This window comes from Symphodus melops, assembly GCF_947650265.1.
Source record: "Symphodus melops genome assembly, chromosome: 20".
Taxonomy (NCBI): Eukaryota; Metazoa; Chordata; class Actinopteri; order Labriformes; family Labridae; genus Symphodus; species Symphodus melops.
In genome coordinates this window covers 19,962,188-19,979,483 of record NC_136710.1, presented here as the reverse complement: position 1 = coordinate 19,979,483, position 17,296 = coordinate 19,962,188, and the positions used below count along the sequence as shown (strand labels likewise).

The window sequence follows — 17,296 nt, the reverse complement described above, 5'->3', positions numbered from 1 at the left end:
CTGTTGTAGCCTGGTCTCCTCCAGTTCTATCAGGAGGCTCTCAGCCCTCAACCGTTGGGCCTCCTCTCGTTTTTGGAGGCCCTCTACCTTTTCCTGCAGATTCTCATTGGTTGCCTGTTGTAGCCTGGTCTCCTCCAGTTCTATCAGGAGGCTCTCAGCCCTCAACCGTTGGGCCTCCTCTTGTTTTTGGAGGCCCTCTACCTTTTCCTGCAGATTCTCATTGGTCGCCTGTTGTAGCCTGGTCTCCTCCAGTTCTATCAGGAGGCTCTCAGCCCTCAACCGTTGGGCCTCCTCTTGTTTTTGGAGGCCCTCTACCTTTTCCTGCAGATTCTCATTGGTCGCCTGTTGTAGCCTGGTCTCCTCCAGTTCTATCAGGAGGCTCTCAGCCCTCAACCGTTGGGCCTCCTCTTGTTTTTGGAGGCCCTCTACCTTTTCCTGCAGATTATCATTGGTGGCCTGTTGTAGCCTGGTCTCCTCCAGTTCTATCAGGAGGCTCTCAGCCCTCAACCGTTGGGCCTCCTCTTGTTTTTGGAGGCCCTCTACCTTTTCCTGCAGATTATCATTGGTCGCCTGTTGTAGCCTGGTCTCCTCCAGTTCTATCAGGAGGCTCTCAGTCCTCAACCGTTGGGCCTCCTCTTGTTTTTGGAGGCCCTCTACCTTTTCCTGCAGATTATCATTGGTGGCCTGTTGTAGCCTGGTCTCCTCCAGTTCTATCAGGAGGCTCTCAGCCTTCAACCGTTGGGCCTCCTCTCGTTTTTGGAGGCCCTCTACCTTTTTCTGCAGGTTCTCAATGGTCGCCTCTTGTGCTGCCAGTTTGGAGGACAGCTCCAGACTCTCCTCAAGTTGAAGTCTGGTCTCCTCCAGTTCTACCAGGAGGCTCTCAGCCCTCAACCGTTGGGCCTCCTCTTGTTTTTGGAGGCCCTCTACCTTTTCCTGCAGATTCTCATTGGTTGCCTGTTGTAGCCTGGTCTCCTCCAGTTCTATCAGGAGGCTCTCAGCCCTCAACCGTTGGGCCTCCTCTTGTTTTTGGAGGCCCTCTACCTTTTCCTGCAGATTATCATTGGTCGCCTGTTGTAGCCTGGTCTCCTCCAGTTCTATCAGGAGGCTCTCAGTCCTCAACCGTTGGGCCTCCTCTTGTTTTTGGAGGCCCTCTACCTTTTCCTGCAGATTATCATTGGTGGCCTGTTGTAGCCTGGTCTCCTCCAGTTCTATCAGGAGGCTCTCAGCCCTCAACCGTTGGGCCTCCTCTTGTTTTTGGAGGCCCTCTACCTTTTCCTGCAGATTATCATTGGTCGCCTGTTGTAGCCTGGTCTCCTCCAGTTCTATCAGGAGGCTCTCAGCCCTCAACCGCTGGGCCTCCTCTTGTTTTTGGAGGCCCTCTACCTTTTCCTGCAGGTTCTCAATGGTCGCCTCTTGTGCTGCCATTTTGGAGGACAGCTCCTCCAGTTGGTTCTTTGAGGTCATAGTTTGCTTGGAGGTCTTGATGCCGCTACTCTTTGTGTAGCTGTTGACAAGTCTATTCGACAATGCTGTTTCTCTAAATGAGTGTGAACTGTTCGTCTCTGAATGAATGTGAACTGTTCGTCTCTGAATGAGTGTGAACTGTTTGTCTCTGAATGAGTGTGTGAACTGTTTGTCTCTGAATGAGTGTGAACTGTTTGTCTCTGAATGAGTGTGAACTGTTTGTCTCTGAATGAGTGTGAACTGTTTGTCTCTGAATGAGTGTGAACTGTTCGTCTCTGAATGAATGTGAACTGTTTGTCTCTGAATGAGTGTGAACTGTTTGTCTCTGACTGAGTGTGTGAACTGTTTGTCCTCAGGCTGGATCCGTGAACTGAAGAGGCTTCTGGTCAGAGCTGATACTTACAAGATTTACATGGCTATGATGTCACAAGTTCCAAAAATGGCTTTGATCTCACAAGTTCAAAAAATGGCTATGATGTCATAAGTTCCAAAAATGGCTTTGATCTCACAAGTTCCAAAAATGGCTTTGATGTCCTTTGATGTTCCAAAAATGGCTTTGATGTCACAAGTTAAAAAAATGGCTATGATGTCACAAGTTCCAAAAATGGCTTTGATCTCACAAGTTGCAGGATGGCTTTGATCTGTTTATTTTTCCCAGACATTCTATCACCATGACAACATAACATAACATTTAAATCAGTGCTTGTTAATTCAACATGGCCGCCCCCAGTATTAACATTAGACATAACCCGACGCTGATGGCTGAAATAAAAGGACTTGTACCTTCATCTTTTGGAGCTTACAAAGGAAACTTCATTGACACTGGTCAACGCTCCGTCCTGATTTAACTCGTGTTTCTAGCGCTCAGGTCTACGCAGTGCGAGCAGGTTATGGTGAACTTTGGTTGTACATAAGGATAAACTTTAAGGATAAACTTTATTGATCTCCCAATGGGGAAAATTTGGCTGTTACAATAGCTCCAAAAACAGTAAAACAGGGAATATAAACAGCATCAAATAGCAAAAAGAAAAAAAGAACAGCTACAACTATAAACACTATAATACAAGGCATAGACGCTATAAACACCATAAACACTATAATACAAGGCATAAACACCATAAACACTATAATACAAGGCATAAACACTATAAACACCATAAACACTATAATACAAGGCATAAACACTATAAACACCATAAACACTAATACAAGGCATAGACACTATAAACACCATAAACACTATAATACAAGGCATAGACACTATAAACACTATAATACAAGGCATAGACACTATAAACACCATAAACACTATAATACAAGGCATGGACACTATAAACACCATAAACACTAATACAAGGCATAGACACTATAAACACCATAAACACTATAATACAAGGCATGGACACTATAAACACCACAAACACTATAATACAAGGCATGGACACTATAAACACCATAAACACCATAAACACTATAATACAAGGCATGGACACTATAAACACCATAAACACTATAATACAAGGCATGGACACTATAAACACCATAAACACTATAATACAAGGCATGGACACTATAAACACCATAAACACTATAATACAAGGCATGGACACTATAAACACTATAATACAAGGCATGGACACTATAAACACCATAAACACTATAATACAAGGCATAGACACTATAAACACTATAATACAAGGCATAGACACTATAAACACCATAAACACTATAATACAAGGCATAGACACTATAAACACCATAAACACTATAATACAAGGCATGGCCACTATAAACACCATAAACACTATAATACAAGGCATGGCCACTATAAACACCATAAACACTATAATACAAGGCATGGACACTATAAACACCATAAACACTATAAACACTATAATACAAGGCATAGACACTATAAACACCATAAACACTATAATACAAGGCATGGACACTATAAACACCATAAACACTATAATACAAGGCATAGACACTATAAACACCATAAACACTATAATACAAGGCATAGACACTATAAACACCATAAACACTATAATACAAGGCATGGCCACTATAAACACCATAAACACTATAATACAAGGCATGGACACTATAAACACCATAAACACTATAAACACTATAATACAAGGCATAAACACTGTAAACACCATAAACACTATAATACAAGGCATAGACACTATAAACACCATAAACACTATAATACAAGGCATGGACACTATAAACACCATAAACACTATAATACAAGGCATGGACACTATAAACACTATAATACAAGGCATGGACACTATAAACACCATAAACACTATAAACACTATAATACAAGGCATAGACACTATAAACACCATAAACACTATAATACAAGGCATGGACACTATAAACACCATAAACACTATAATACAAGGCATAGACACTATAAACACCATAAACACTATAATACAAGGCATAGACACTATAAACACCATAAACACTATAATACAAGGCATGGCCACTATAAACACCATAAACACTATAATACAAGGCATGGACACTATAAACACCATAAACACTATAAACACTATAATACAAGGCATAAACACTATAAACACCATAAACACTATAATACAAGGCATAGACACTATAAACACCATAAACACTATAATACAAGGCATGGACACTATAAACACCATAAACACTATAATACAAGGCATGGACACTATAAACACCATAAACACTATAAACACTATAATACAAGGCATAGACACTATAATACAAGGCATGGACACTATAAACACCATAAACACTATAATACAAGGCATAAACACCATAAACACTATAATACAAGGCATAGACACTATAATACAAGGCATAGACACTATAAACACCATAAACACTATAATACAAGGCATAGACACTATAAACACTATAATACAAGGCATAAACACTATAAACACCATAAACACTATAATACAAGGCATAGACACTATAAACACTATAATACAAGGCATAGACGCTATAAACACCATAAACACTATAATACAAGGCATAGACACTATAAACACTATAATACAAGGCATAAACACTATAAACACCATAAACACTATAATACAAGGCATAGACACTATAAACACTATAATACAAGGCATAAACACTATAATACAAGGCATAAACACTATAATACAAGGCATAAACACCATAAACACTATAATACAAGGCATAAACACTATAAACACCATAAACACTATAATACAAGGCATAAACACCATAAACACTATAATACAAGGCATAGACACTATAAACACCATAAACACTATAAACACTATAATACAAGGCATAAACACTATAAACACTATAAACACCATAAACACCATAAACACTATAATACAAGGCATAAACACTATAAACACTATAAACACCATAAACACCATAATACAAGGCATAAACACCATAAACACTATAATACAAGGCATAGACACTATAAACACCATAAACACTATAATACAAGGCATAGACACTATAAACACCATAAACACTATAATACAAGGCATAAACACCATAAACACTATAATACAAGGCATAAACACCATAAACACTATAATACAAGGCATAAACACTATAAACACCATAAACACCATAAACACTATAATACAAGGCATAGACACTATAAACACCATAAACACTATAATACAAGGCATAAACACTATAAACACCATAAACACTATAATACAAGGCATAAACACTATAAACACCATAAACACTATAAACACTATAATACAAGGCATAGACACCATAAACTATAATACAAGGCATAGACACTATAAACTATAATACAAGGCATAGACACTATAAACACTATAATACAAGGCATAGACACTATAAACACCATAAACACTATAAACACTATAATACAAGGCATAGACACTATGTACACTTTCGCTCGTGGAAAGACAGATGAGGAATTAAAACTCACACACAGTGTGTAGCATTAACGATAAAGATGATTATAACACAGTCATGTGGTGATGCTGTTAAACAGTCTGACTGCAGATGGGATGAATGACCTGCGGTCGTGAGCGATACAGTCGCACAGTGTGAGATGACATCGTACAGAGGACGCTCCGGAGCTTTCTCTGAGGACAGGAGGGCTCAACAGTTTGTTACCGGAAGTTCAAATCCCGTTCATTTTCTCCATAGCCGATTTGATTGTTCGCCATGATGTCATAACCATCACGGGTTGAGTGACCACGAGCTACCCGAGTGTAAAATGACGATTTATGCTCCTGTAAGAGACACAATCTCATCTGATATCAGCCTGGTTTGAAGAAGAAGATTTATTCTCCATATCTGTTGAAAGAACTACACTACCCATGATCATAGAGTGTCACAGCAGAGCACAGCTTGTAGCTGTGTCCCATTCCAGCGGCTGCAGCCTTGGGAGGGCGTCGCCTCCGTGGACCGCAATGGCTGAACCGCGCAGTCTCCGAAATTAGACGGTCTGGTCTCCCTACTTGGGTCACTAACTGTTCGGTCTCCTAGCAACCCCGACAGCGTCCGTTTGTGATAGATCAATATGTTGGTTTGTTTCATGGTGGAGAAGTCCCAGCAGTGTGAGAATAAGGCTGAGAGTCCGGCTGTCCAGCTGTGGTCCAGCACAGGGACAGACTGGGTTTGTTTTTTCTTTGAATAAAATTAAATGTAAATACCCCAATATAATAAATATAGAATATTAGAGATAGATTTTAAATAATAGAAATAGACTTGACCTTTTATAAATAAATCAAATCAAATAAATCAAAGTTTAGTTTAACTTCATTTCTGGTTGTTTTTATTATAGCTATACTAGTTCATGTTGATCATCTCCACAATAGACAGGATACTGTGAAGCAAGGTTGTAATAATTCTCTTCATACTGTTACCATTAGGTTCTCATGTTTCTTCATTCCATCAGAAAGTCCATTTCCCTGTTGTGCCAGGCTGACTGTTTACAGCCTGGAAGCTATGAGGACTGGAAGAAGAGAAAGATGCTTCCAACCTGCTCTTGTATTTCTGATATTTTTACCTTGTTTTCCTGAATGCTCTGGATCTGATTGGACCAGAGAAGGTAGGCGGGGCTTTGAAGGCCGTTTTGGACGCCCCTGGGTTTGCCAGATATGAGAGCAGTTATCAGGTGAACAGGTGTTGCAGCGATGGAAGCGGGCAGTGGAACTGCTTCAGATAGAAGTGATTGTACCCGAGCTAAAAAGCCTCTGCATATTTCTAATAAGCTCCAGCAGCAGAAAGCTGCTCAAACTAGGATCAATGTTGGAGATGAAACATGGAGAGAGGTTAGAACGCAGAAAGCTTTACAGACCCATGCAGAGCTGGCTAAACACTGAAGCTACAGTGTCCACCACATGCAGAGCTGGCTAAACACTGAAGCTACAGCGTCCACCGCAGAGCTGTGTGAGAGGAGGGGGCGGGGCCAGCTCTCTGTGATGATTAGAGTTTAGACTGCAGTACCCATTTTAAACACTAGTGGCCAGAGTTGCATCCACAGCTACAAATAACTTACATTAAAGTTTGACTAGAGACGAACAAATGTGTGTTTGTGTCTCTTTTCTCCAGATCATAACGTTCTCAGGAGCCATCGGTCTGCAGTCTAACAGCGCCTGTTTGCTGGCTCATTTACATTTGGCCCACGTGTCCACCAGTCACACTCACACAGCAGGTAGGTGTCCAACTGCCACACGGTCCTCAGTGACTCTATTCAAATGCACCTATTGTCCGAAACTTTGATCAAAGCGAAACCTTGTGTACTTGTTTGTTTTCATTAACTCTGGTGTGATGTGGTTGAGTGACCTCATGAAAGCGAAGGTTGTGCAGGTCATAAACTAAAGTTGTCTGAGTGTGGGCAGGTGGAGGAGTTCCTTCTTGTTATTTCTGTTTCTCTCAGTTCCTCAGGATTTCAGTTACCTCTCAGAGAAGAGCGCCATCAGAGCCATCGCTGATTTCCTCACAGAGGCAGGAAAAAAAGGTTTGTTGACTTGACTATCGCTGCACGAGTGTTTTCGATGTTCTCACCTATAGAGTGTAATTCGTGTATATATCTTTAAATCTGAGGTTCTTACAGCCTGTTTAGAAGCTGCAAGCTGCAGCAATCGACTGGAGAAGCTCCAAAACTTTTTTTTCTTTTAGTAATTTAGACTTTTCAGAAAATGTGAGCTCAAACAGGCCGTTTGGAGATGTTCCCTTCATGACATCACAAAGGGCAGTAGCCCCTCCCCCAGGTGGGTGACACTCCCACAGCTAGGTGTTTGTTCTGCCCTCTGAGTCTGCCTTCTCACCGTAAACAATAGGACATGGAGCCAGAAAGCAGCGAGTACACCCGAGCCCTTCCAGAGAGGGGGCGTGACCAGACACAGCTCATTTACATATTTAAAGCTACAGACACAGAAACAGCCTGTTCTGAGCAGGGCTGAAGTAGAGGGGTTTATAGACATGATCAAATACAGGATCAGAGTGGATTTACAACAACACACTTCACACACATGATGGAGAGGAGGAGATGAGACCTTTAAACTCTTTCTTATCAACTTCATATTTCAAATTATGTTTATGTGGATAACCTAGTTGTTGCTGTTACACTCCTTATTTAACCATAACCCTTTGGTAAATATCGTCTCCTTGTGGTGATCCAGGTCCAGAGTTTTCCCATCCTGCTCTCGTTCAAACGGCTCTGACTTCTCTGGCTTCTGTGGGATCCAGCTTCCAGTTTCCTCCGATCAACTGGAGCGCCGTCCTGTCTCCGCTGATGAGACTCGGCTTCGGTAAGAGTCTTCCTTCGATTGTCTAATTGAATTTGAAATATGCACCTTACCCGACTGGAAAGACGAGCTTTGTTAAGAAACCCCTCATCGTAATTATGCCTCTAATCGCCTGCTGATGAATTACATAACCTACCCTTAGACCCTTAGTCGCCACGGCAACCAAAACAGCGTTACCACTTTAAACAGACACAGCTCTGTTGATGCAGATACGACCTACCCTAAAGACCCCCACAGCCAAAATGCAACTATTCCTGGTGCCAACATTAAAACATGAAAAAGAAGCTAAGAGAAGACAACGAGGAAATGGAAAGATCTCATAAGAAAGGGACGGTGAGGTGCTCTGATTGGGTCTGGCACCAGGTCAGGTTTAAGCTCGGTGGTTTTGTTTTTCTCCTTGAACCACAGGCGAGGACGTTCAGCATCAGAGTCTGGTTCTGGCAGCGAGTCAGGCTCAGTCGTCTCAGAGTGCGTCTCTGTTTCTGGGCTCCTGGCTGTCACCGCCCCTCGTGCACAGTCTCAGTGTAAGTACAGAACGCTGTTTTCCCCCCCAAGCTTCTGGTTTCTAGAATTCGTAACAATACAAGTCTTCTTCTCGTGCAGGTCCAGACTCGGTCTCACCTGTACGAGTCTCTGGGTCTGTGGATGAAGCACGTCGCTGAGGACAAGCTGCAGGTCTACCTGGAGAGTCTGGGTCTGCAGCAGTTCCAGGACGAGCTCCGACCTCAGCGTGTGTCCCTCTGTCGCTCCGTGGTGCAGGGTCTGTCTCAGGCCATGGCCCTCCCAAACCCCCCCAACAGCTGCTGGACCATCCTGAGCTCCACCACCGAGAAGATCTTCTCCGTCCTGCCGAACCACATCCAGGTAAAAGAACAAACACTGTTTACACGCCTGAGCTCAAACTGAGACCTGCGGGTGTCTTCTGTCTGAAACAAGACGTCACCCTAAACAGAATCTGCACCTGTCTTCAAATTGTCACATTGAAGCTGGAAGCAGCAAATAATTCTGCTTTAAAAATGTCTGAACTGTACGGAGGCTCAGAAGAAAAAAAAACTTCAAATCAATCATGTTGATTCTGAGGATAAATGTGACTAAATCAAATCTTGCAAGATCCAGAGGAACTTTCGTGAGATCGTGCAGCACCTCTGAACCTCTAAACTTTTTTAGAGATTCTGGAACTGTAGAACATTTCCTAAAGAAAACTTGGAAAGCTCACTTGAGAAACTTTTGCAAGATCCTGAAAAATGAATCTGAAATCCTGAAAAACATTGTAAAGATCCCAAACTTGTGAGATTCTGGAAAGCTTGGGAAAGGAAACGAGGAAGTTTTGCAGCGTTTGTGAGATAATCATCAGTAAGACGGCGAGTTTTATCAGTCCTATACTCGATCGGCCCTGAGGGCGGGCGAGCGAGCGAGCGAGCGAGGATCACCTTGACTGAACACGAGCATCAAGGCTCGACCTTAAACTGCGGCTCCTCTTCAACATGTTCACATTTTGAACACAGCATTATATGATTGGAGTCTTTCTCAGCGATGCTCTGAATCCCGTCCATGTGATAGAAAGATCAAAGGATCCAGAGACGGACCTGTTGTAACGCACTCTTTGTTTTTCAGGACGATGAGGTGGATTTGTACGTGGGAATCTCCAAATGTCTGTCTGAGATGTCTGATACAGAGATCGACCGGATCGCTCGAGTCTCAGAGGTGAAGCAGGAAGTGGAAGAGTGAACCTGACTCGTCAGCTGACCCAGAGTGTTCAACGTGTTCTTCTCGTGTCTCAGACTCAGATGGAGAAGACATGTTTCGTCCTCTGCTACCTGACCTCCCAGGGCAGAGTCCCGCTCCTCAGTCTCAATGACATCATCGCTGGCGTGCTTCGTGGTTGGCCGAGCGGCAGAGTGAGCTGGCTCCTCCTGCAGACGTTTTACCAGTGTCGCCTGGCAACCAACGCCAACACAGGTGAGGGATCATTTTATTTGTTCTACATGTCTCTGTTCTATGGGTCTCTGTTCAGGTTTTCTCTGTTCTACGTGTCTCAGTTCTTCGTATCTGTTCTATGTGTCTATGTTCTGTGTGTCTCTGTTCTACGTGTCTATGTTCTGTGTGTCTCTGTTCTACGTTTCTGTTCTGTGTGTCTCTGTTCTACGTGTCTCTCTTCTGTGTGTCTCTGTTCTACGTGTCTCTCTTCTGTGTGTCTCTGTTCTACGTGTCTCTCTTCTGCGTGTCTCTGTTCTACGTGTCTCTCTTCTGTGTGTCTCTGTTCTGTGTGTCTCTGTTCTACGTGTCTCTGTTCTACGTGTCTCTCTTCTGTGTGTCTCTGTTCTACGTGTCTCTCTTCTGTGTGTCTCTGTTCTACGTGTCTCTCTTCTGTGTGTCTCTGTTCTACGTGTCTCTCTTCTGTGTGTCTCTGTTCTACGTGTCTCTCTTCTGTGTGTCTCTGTTCTACGTGTCTCTGTTCTACGTGTCTCTGAGGGGGGTCCAAGCGTTGACCCGCTCCGTCGTGTGTTTCAGGCGTTGTCAAGCGGATGGAGTGGCTGCTGGAGCTGATGGGACACATCAGAAACGTGGCGTACGGAGCGACCGCCGTCACGTGTGGAGACACCAAACTGGTGCGAGCTCGTCCACGTGACAGAAAGATCAAAGGATCACCTGTCCTTCCTGAGCGGGACTCCAATGCAGCTCTAGTTTTTGTTTCTCTGCGTTCAGGCTGTTTGAAGCCTCGTTATTAAAACAGACGAGGGGGCGGGGCCTAAAAGAGGCAAACAGGAAGTTTAGTTTGATAAAATCAATAAAGAACAGTTTATAACAAGGATTAAAAATCAGATGAAGAGATTTATTTTGAAAGATGCTGCACGTGTACGGGCGTGCTCACTGCATGGCGTGCTCACTGCATGGCGGCGCCCCGGGTCTCTGCAGACACGCTCGCCACTTCTCGTGTCAACGAGTCAAACTGAGTTCTTTCCTCTCCTGCAGGCGACCGACTTCCTGTTCCAGCTCTTTTCTGCCGCCGTCGTTTCCTGGGGCGACCACTTCATGCCTCTGCTCCTCGGCATCAGGGACAGGTGGTTCCCGTGGCAACAAGGACCCAGGCCCCAAACTCTGCAGCACGGTCTGTACGGCGGGGACTCGTTCACCGAGCTCGCCCTGCCCCAGTGCATGCTGGGAGTGTCCCACAGTCTGCCTGTGCTGCTGGACAAGGAGCCGTGGAGCGGCCAGAAGCACAAAGTGAGTGTTTTAAAAAGATGTGAGTCACATGTCAACGGCGTGATGATGACCTGAACGTGTGTCTCAGTTCATAGACTGGCTCCTCAGCGTCACAGAAGGTCCCGAGCAGAGTCTGTCCACGCCGACCATCCACACCGCCAAAGGTGAGAACTTCAAAAAACTTGTGCCCGCTTCCTCTTTGCTCCGTCTGATCGGGGAAACAAACGTTCTCAACTGGAAAAGTAAAATGTAGAAAGTAACGGAGCTGTGGCGGTCATGCGTCAAAAAGACGTGCAGCTCACAAAATGCCGCTCCAGCATAAATTCAGACGCTCATGTCGCTCACATAACAAATTCAAATCTCATTAAATTACTTGGTCAGTAAAAAAGTGTATTTAAAGAGCCGACGTCACAAAACAGGATTTAAAACAAGCAGAATCACCAGCCGACAGGAAGTGGAGGGTTTCACAATAAAAGCACGTCCTTCCTGTGTGTTTGATCTGCTGCCTCCTGACGTCACACTGTTGGTTCTGATTCATAAAGAGGCGGTGACGGGGGACCAAATGGGCTTCTTACGGATTCTAACCCGGCCGCGCGCTCGGAGGAGCACAGCGTCCATATATGGAGCATGCACGCTAACGCTAACACGCTAAAGCATGAAAGGTTAAAGAGCCTGTAATATGTCAGAGCTTCAGTCCGACCAATGTTTCCAAAGTGGTTTTAAAAAAGAACAAACATTGTTTTTAAAAAAGTTTAATAAAGAAGGGAAGGTCACTTTGTTGAGACCGGGGAGAATCTGAAATGTGTTTCAGTGGGAGACAGAACGTTTAAAGACATATTAACGGGGGGGACAGAAACACAAACAGTCTGCTCGTTGTCGTTTCAGCCGCTCTGTTGGCCCTGAAGTCCTCCGACGAGTTCAAGAAGAAAGCCGTGTGGACCAGAGTGTACGGATGGTAGACTGTTACCGTGGAAACGCACCAACACAGGAATCTTCGGGAGAACACGGTGGGAGCTCGAACACACTCGGACTGCATGGACGCTGCGGGCGCGGAGACGTCTGCAGCGTCACACTGAACACAAAGTGCACGAGGAACTTCTTTTTTTTTTTTACACGCCCATCAAAAGTTCATCATTAAACTGTCGAGTTCACTGAAGAGTCTGTCGTCCTTTTTCACTGAGATACAAAGACATCCAAACGTTGAGACTTTTGTCCTCTGGTGTCATTTCTTCTTCGTCTTCTTGTCCAGTTTGGTCAGGCGGTGTTGTCTCTCCTTCAGCAGCTGCCACACGGTCACAGTCGCTCCTGAAAGCACAACGCCGGTGTGAGACAGGAAGGCACAAAGGGGCGGGAGATGATCATCTAAAGTCTTTTTATCTCACCCAGAGCGAGGACAGGCAGGTAGACCATGAGGGCGAGGGGCAGGTGAAGGTGCGACAACATCGTTGAGTTTAAAGAGGAACACTTCAGTGCTTCAGGCTCGAGGTACGGCACGGCCTGATAAATCATCACACCTGAGGAGGAAGAACAACGAAACATCCTTTTTATCTAATCAGATACCAAACTTTTCAACCAGTTCAAATAAGTTCCAAATCATCACAGAGAGCTGGCCCCGCCCCCTCCACTCACACAGGTCTGCATGTGGTGGACACTGTAGCTTCAGTGTTTAGCCAGCTCTGCATGTGGTGGACACTGTAGCTTCAGTGTTTAGCCAGCTCTGCATGTGGTGGACACTGTAGCTTCAGTGTTTAGCCAGCTCTACATGTGGTGCACACTGTAGCTTCAGTGTTTAGCCAGCTCTGCATGTGGTGGACACTGTAGCTTCAGTGTTTAGCCAGCTCTGCATGTAGAGACACTGTAGCTTCAGTGTTTAGCCAGCTCTACATGTGGTGGACACAGTAGCTTCAGTGTTTAGCCAGCTCTGCATGTGGTGGACACTGTAGCTTCAGTGTTTAGCCAGCTCTGCATGTAGAGACACTGTAGCTTCAGTGTGTAGCCAGCTCTGCATGTGGTGGACACTGTAGCTTCAGTGTTTAGCCAGCTCTGCATGTGGTGGACACTGTAGCTTCAGTGTTTAGCCAGCTCTGCATGTAGAGACACTGTAGCTTCAGTGTTTAGCCAGCTCTGCATGTGGTGGACACTGTAGCTTCAGTGTTTAGCCAGCTCTGCATGGGTCTGTAAAGCTTTCTGCGTTCTAACCTCTCTCCATGTTTCATCTCCAACATTGATCCTAGTTTGAGCAGCTTTCTGCTGCTGGAGCTTATTAGAAACATGCAGAGGCTTTTTAGCTCGGGTACAATCACTTCTATCTGAAGCAGTTCCACTGCCCGCTTCCATCGCTGCAACACCTGTTCACCTGATAACTGCTCTCATATCTGGCAAACCCAGGGGCGTCCAAAACGGCCTTCAAAGCCCCGCCTACCTTCTCTGGTCCAATCAAATCCAGAGCATTCAGGAGCAGAATCTAAAGTTAGAAGGAGGACATACTGGCTGCTGCATTGTTGTCAGAGAAGCTTCAACACAGCAGGTTTCCTTCATGATCACACAGGAAGAGAGCAGCTCTCTGATTGGTCCTGACTTTAAGCTGCAGCGGCGTGTCGCTGAACGTCTTCTTTCATGATCATGTGATCATCCTCCCTGACTCTGTGTTCGGTTTACTCTCTCCTCTCACACATCCTGACGTTTTATTATCTCTGCAGCTTTGCCAAATCATTTCCTGCGCTCTGCTTCCTGCACGCCATGACAGCCAGGCGATAGGAGCTGAGGTGGTGGGGCTCAACATGTCGGCTCAGCTGCAGAGACGGACTGAGGCACAACTGTAACTTTCACAACATGACCGTAACTATAAAGATGCTAGCAAAGGTTGGATCACCTTCAGCGGCGACTGACAGGATGTACACGGGGATCCAGAGTGTGTATCGAGTCCACAGCATGGCGCCCGAGGGTTTCTCCATCACACACAGCAGGTCGTGAGGGTACCTGTCAGCACCAGAACACAAACCTGATCAAGCAGGAAGAAGAATCATTACACGATGATTTGTGTTGAAGTAAAGGTCGAAGTATCTTTAACCTGCAGTTTCAATAACGACCAGCAGGTGGCCATACATCTCAGCTCATTTAGTCCAACAGGAAACATTTTCCTGGACAGTTTGTGATCTCTGGTTTCAGCGTGATGTTTAACACACGTTAAGAAGGAGGAAAGTGAAAGCAGGCACGCCGAGCAGGAAACGGATTTATTATGATGACTGCAACACTTTAAAAGGAAACATGTTTCAATCAGCAGAGAGCTGGCTCCGCCCCCTCCTCTCCAGAGTCCATACTCACACAGGTCACCATGTGGTGGACACGGAAGCTTCAGTGTTTAGCCAGCTTTTTTTCTTTTTCATTATATGCTCAGCTCATCGCCCCGAAACATCTGAACCTTCGCTCTTTAAATATTGGAAACTTCTGTGTGGGCGAGGTTGAACGAGTTTTTTCTACTTTAATTAATAACACATGATAACCAGTATGTTAAATATCTAAGAGGTGATGGGGGGGGTGAAGGACATCTTGAGGGGACGGTCGTACCGCAGCAGGTCCAAAATGTTCCACAGGAAGAGCAGAAGACAGACGACAGGTTTGCTCTGAATCTCCTCCAACATGATGACCATGACCAGGAGGAGGTTCTTCTCCACGACCTGAGACACAGAGAGCACGCACAGACTCACTCAGATGTAGAGACACTTTCTTTACATGCATGAAGGGAGGGGGGGGGGGGTCCTCGCACACACTTGGACGAAGCGAGGAAGGAGTCGGGCTTTCTCGATGCCGTCTGCGATGTGGAAGAGCTCGAGGATGGAGAGCAGCTGGCACAGACTCATCACGAAGCCCACCGAGTAAAACGTGTCGGCTAACGCATCTGCAGAGGGAAACAGTGACGATGTGAAGCGATCGGAGCGGTGCAGATCTCTGACTTCTTCATTCCTTTCTTTGAGTGCCTCACCTTTCCCAAAAGTGAGAAACCTGGCGATGGTGTTGGCCAGGACCCACGTGTGTCCGCAGAACTGGAACAGGTTGTACAAGAAAATATAGACGAGCCTGAAGCTCAGCCTGAGAGAGGAGCAAGAAGAAAAACCAGATTACAGGACAAGGAGGGCATTCATGACCGGATCAGCTTTAATCCTCCGGAGAGGCAAACCAGCTTCCTGTCACAACTAAAAGGCCGACGACACAGAGTAAAACTGAAAGTCTAGGGCTGCTAAAAGCTGAGGCACAAATCTGTGCTAAATATCCACAATCTTCTCCTCCTCCTCCCAAAGTGTGTTTGTCGTCATCTTAAAGAGGCTCTGCTGTCACGCCGTCATCTGATCCGTTGTTTATAGAAAAACATAAAAGCTGTCAGCGCGGCGTGCTTGTTGAGCTTTCAGTCACGCTGCACAAACTCAGATCTCAGCAGCTTCTCATTCTGAATTCTCTTTCATTATTTCAAGATGTTAAATTTCAATTTCAACGCATTAAAGTAGCAGTAGCTCCGCCCCTAGTGTTTAAAATGAGTACTGCAGTCTACACTCTAATCAGCACAGAGAGCTGTCTCCCCCCCTCCTCTCACACAGGTCAGCATGTGGTGGCCACTGTAGCTTCAGTGTTTAGCCAGCTCTGCCTGTGGTGGACACTGTAGCTTCAGTGTTTAGCCAGCTCTGCATGTGGTGGACACTGTAGCTTCAGTGTTTAGCCAGCTCTGCACGTGGTGGACACTGTAGCTTCAGTGTTTAGCCAGCTCTGCATGTGGTGGACACTGTAACTTCAGTGTTTAGCCAGCTCTGCACGTGGTGGACACTGTAGCTTCAGTGTTTAGCCAGCTCTGCATGTGGTGGACACTGTAGCTTCAGTGTTTAGCCAGCTCTGCACGTGGTGGACACTGTAGCTTCAGTGTTTAGCCAGCTCTGCATGTGGTGGACACTGTAGCTTCAGTGTTTAGCCAGCTCTGCATGTGGTGGACACTGTAGCTTCAGTGTTTAGCCAGCTCTGCATGTGGTGGACACTGTAGCTTCAGTGTTTAGCCAGCTCTGCACGTGGTGGACACTGTAGCTTCAGTGTTTAGCCAGCTCTGCATGTGGTGGACACTGTAGCTTCAGTGTTTAGCCAGCTCTGCATGTGGTGGACACTGTAGCTTCAGTGTTTAGCCAGCTCTGCATCGCTCTGTAAACTGTGCTCTATTTCATTCGATCATTAACGTTCGAGTTCGGCACCTGGCGAGGATTTCTGCTAACTCGCCCTCGTCAGTCTCTGAAACACGTTGGTTTCCTTCAGCTGCTGTTTAAAAGTTTAAAGCTTTAAAGTGAGCGCCGACGTGTTTACAGAAAGAGTCATGTAAAAACGTGTTTTTATGTATGAGAGGTGATTTATCAATATAAACCTGATTTACAGAAACCGGTGTTTTTCTGTCCCTCCTCTGACTCCGTACTTCACGCTGCCTCGGGTCTTATGTCTCCTAGAAGATGACAGTAAAAGAAGTTTGTGTGTGATCGGTCCGACAGAGCTCAACACGCCCCGACACACACGCCACATTCCTCTCTCACAGCGAGAGACTCAGCACAAACACTCACAAACCTCCCCGTCTCCAAACACTCACATCCTCTCTGTCCTTCAGTCCTGCAGTCAAGAGGCGATCATAATCCCAGCGGGAGCTTTATCACCACGATCATGTCTCCAGCTCTGCGAGCACGGTCTGTCTGAGTTGTGGCCCCGCCCCTTTGACTTCTGTTAGGTCGAACGTGACGGTTATTACTTCACAGAGAAGAGGAAGAGGATGTTCCATCTGTGAGTGTGTCGTCAGATAGTCTCTCTCTCTC

At 45.3% G+C, this 17,296-nt stretch overlaps 3 protein-coding genes across 3 annotated transcripts in view; 1 reads left to right on the top strand and 2 right to left on the bottom strand.

Annotated features, from left to right (window-relative positions):
- LOC306841353 (uncharacterized protein) overlaps positions 1-1,436 on the bottom strand; it is a 2,545-nt gene extending 1,109 nt beyond the window's left edge. Inside the window, exon 1 of the mRNA XM_079371228.1 lies at positions 88-1,436. Within this exon, the coding sequence (XP_079227354.1) occupies positions 88-1,425 (1,338 nt within the window). The 5' untranslated portion in view covers positions 1,426-1,436. The remainder of the gene's footprint in view (positions 1-87) is intronic.
- focad (focadhesin) overlaps positions 1-12,616 on the top strand; it is a 25,594-nt gene extending 12,978 nt beyond the window's left edge. Inside the window, 11 exon segments of the mRNA XM_079371225.1 lie at positions 7,063-7,165; positions 7,391-7,471; positions 8,136-8,264; positions 8,670-8,785; positions 8,865-9,125; positions 9,876-9,965; positions 10,043-10,220; positions 10,773-10,870; positions 11,235-11,486; positions 11,554-11,629; positions 12,351-12,616. Of these exon segments, the coding sequence (XP_079227351.1) occupies positions 7,063-7,165; positions 7,391-7,471; positions 8,136-8,264; positions 8,670-8,785; positions 8,865-9,125; positions 9,876-9,965; positions 10,043-10,220; positions 10,773-10,870; positions 11,235-11,486; positions 11,554-11,629; positions 12,351-12,424 (1,458 nt within the window). The 3' untranslated portion in view covers positions 12,425-12,616.
- On the bottom strand, positions 12,597-17,296 carry hacd4 (3-hydroxyacyl-CoA dehydratase 4). The gene is made up of 7 exons (XM_079371244.1): positions 17,077-17,296; positions 15,448-15,554; positions 15,236-15,363; positions 15,033-15,142; positions 14,338-14,444; positions 12,848-12,979; positions 12,597-12,770 (listed from the first exon to the last, which is right to left on the bottom strand). Coding segments are annotated over exons 1-7 (669 nt in total). The 5' UTR covers positions 17,079-17,296; the 3' UTR covers positions 12,597-12,687.

Bases quoted from the DNA above. Each gene is read 5' to 3' on its own strand.
- hacd4 (XM_079371244.1), bottom strand. The intron at 14,445-15,032 runs GTACGACCGTCC...TGGTGCTGACAG, and splicing joins AACATTTTGGACCTGCTGCG to GTACCCTCACGACCTGCTGT. The intron at 12,980-14,337 runs GTGATCCAACCT...CTTCCTCCTCAG, and splicing joins CCTGTCAGTCGCCGCTGAAG to GTGTGATGATTTATCAGGCC.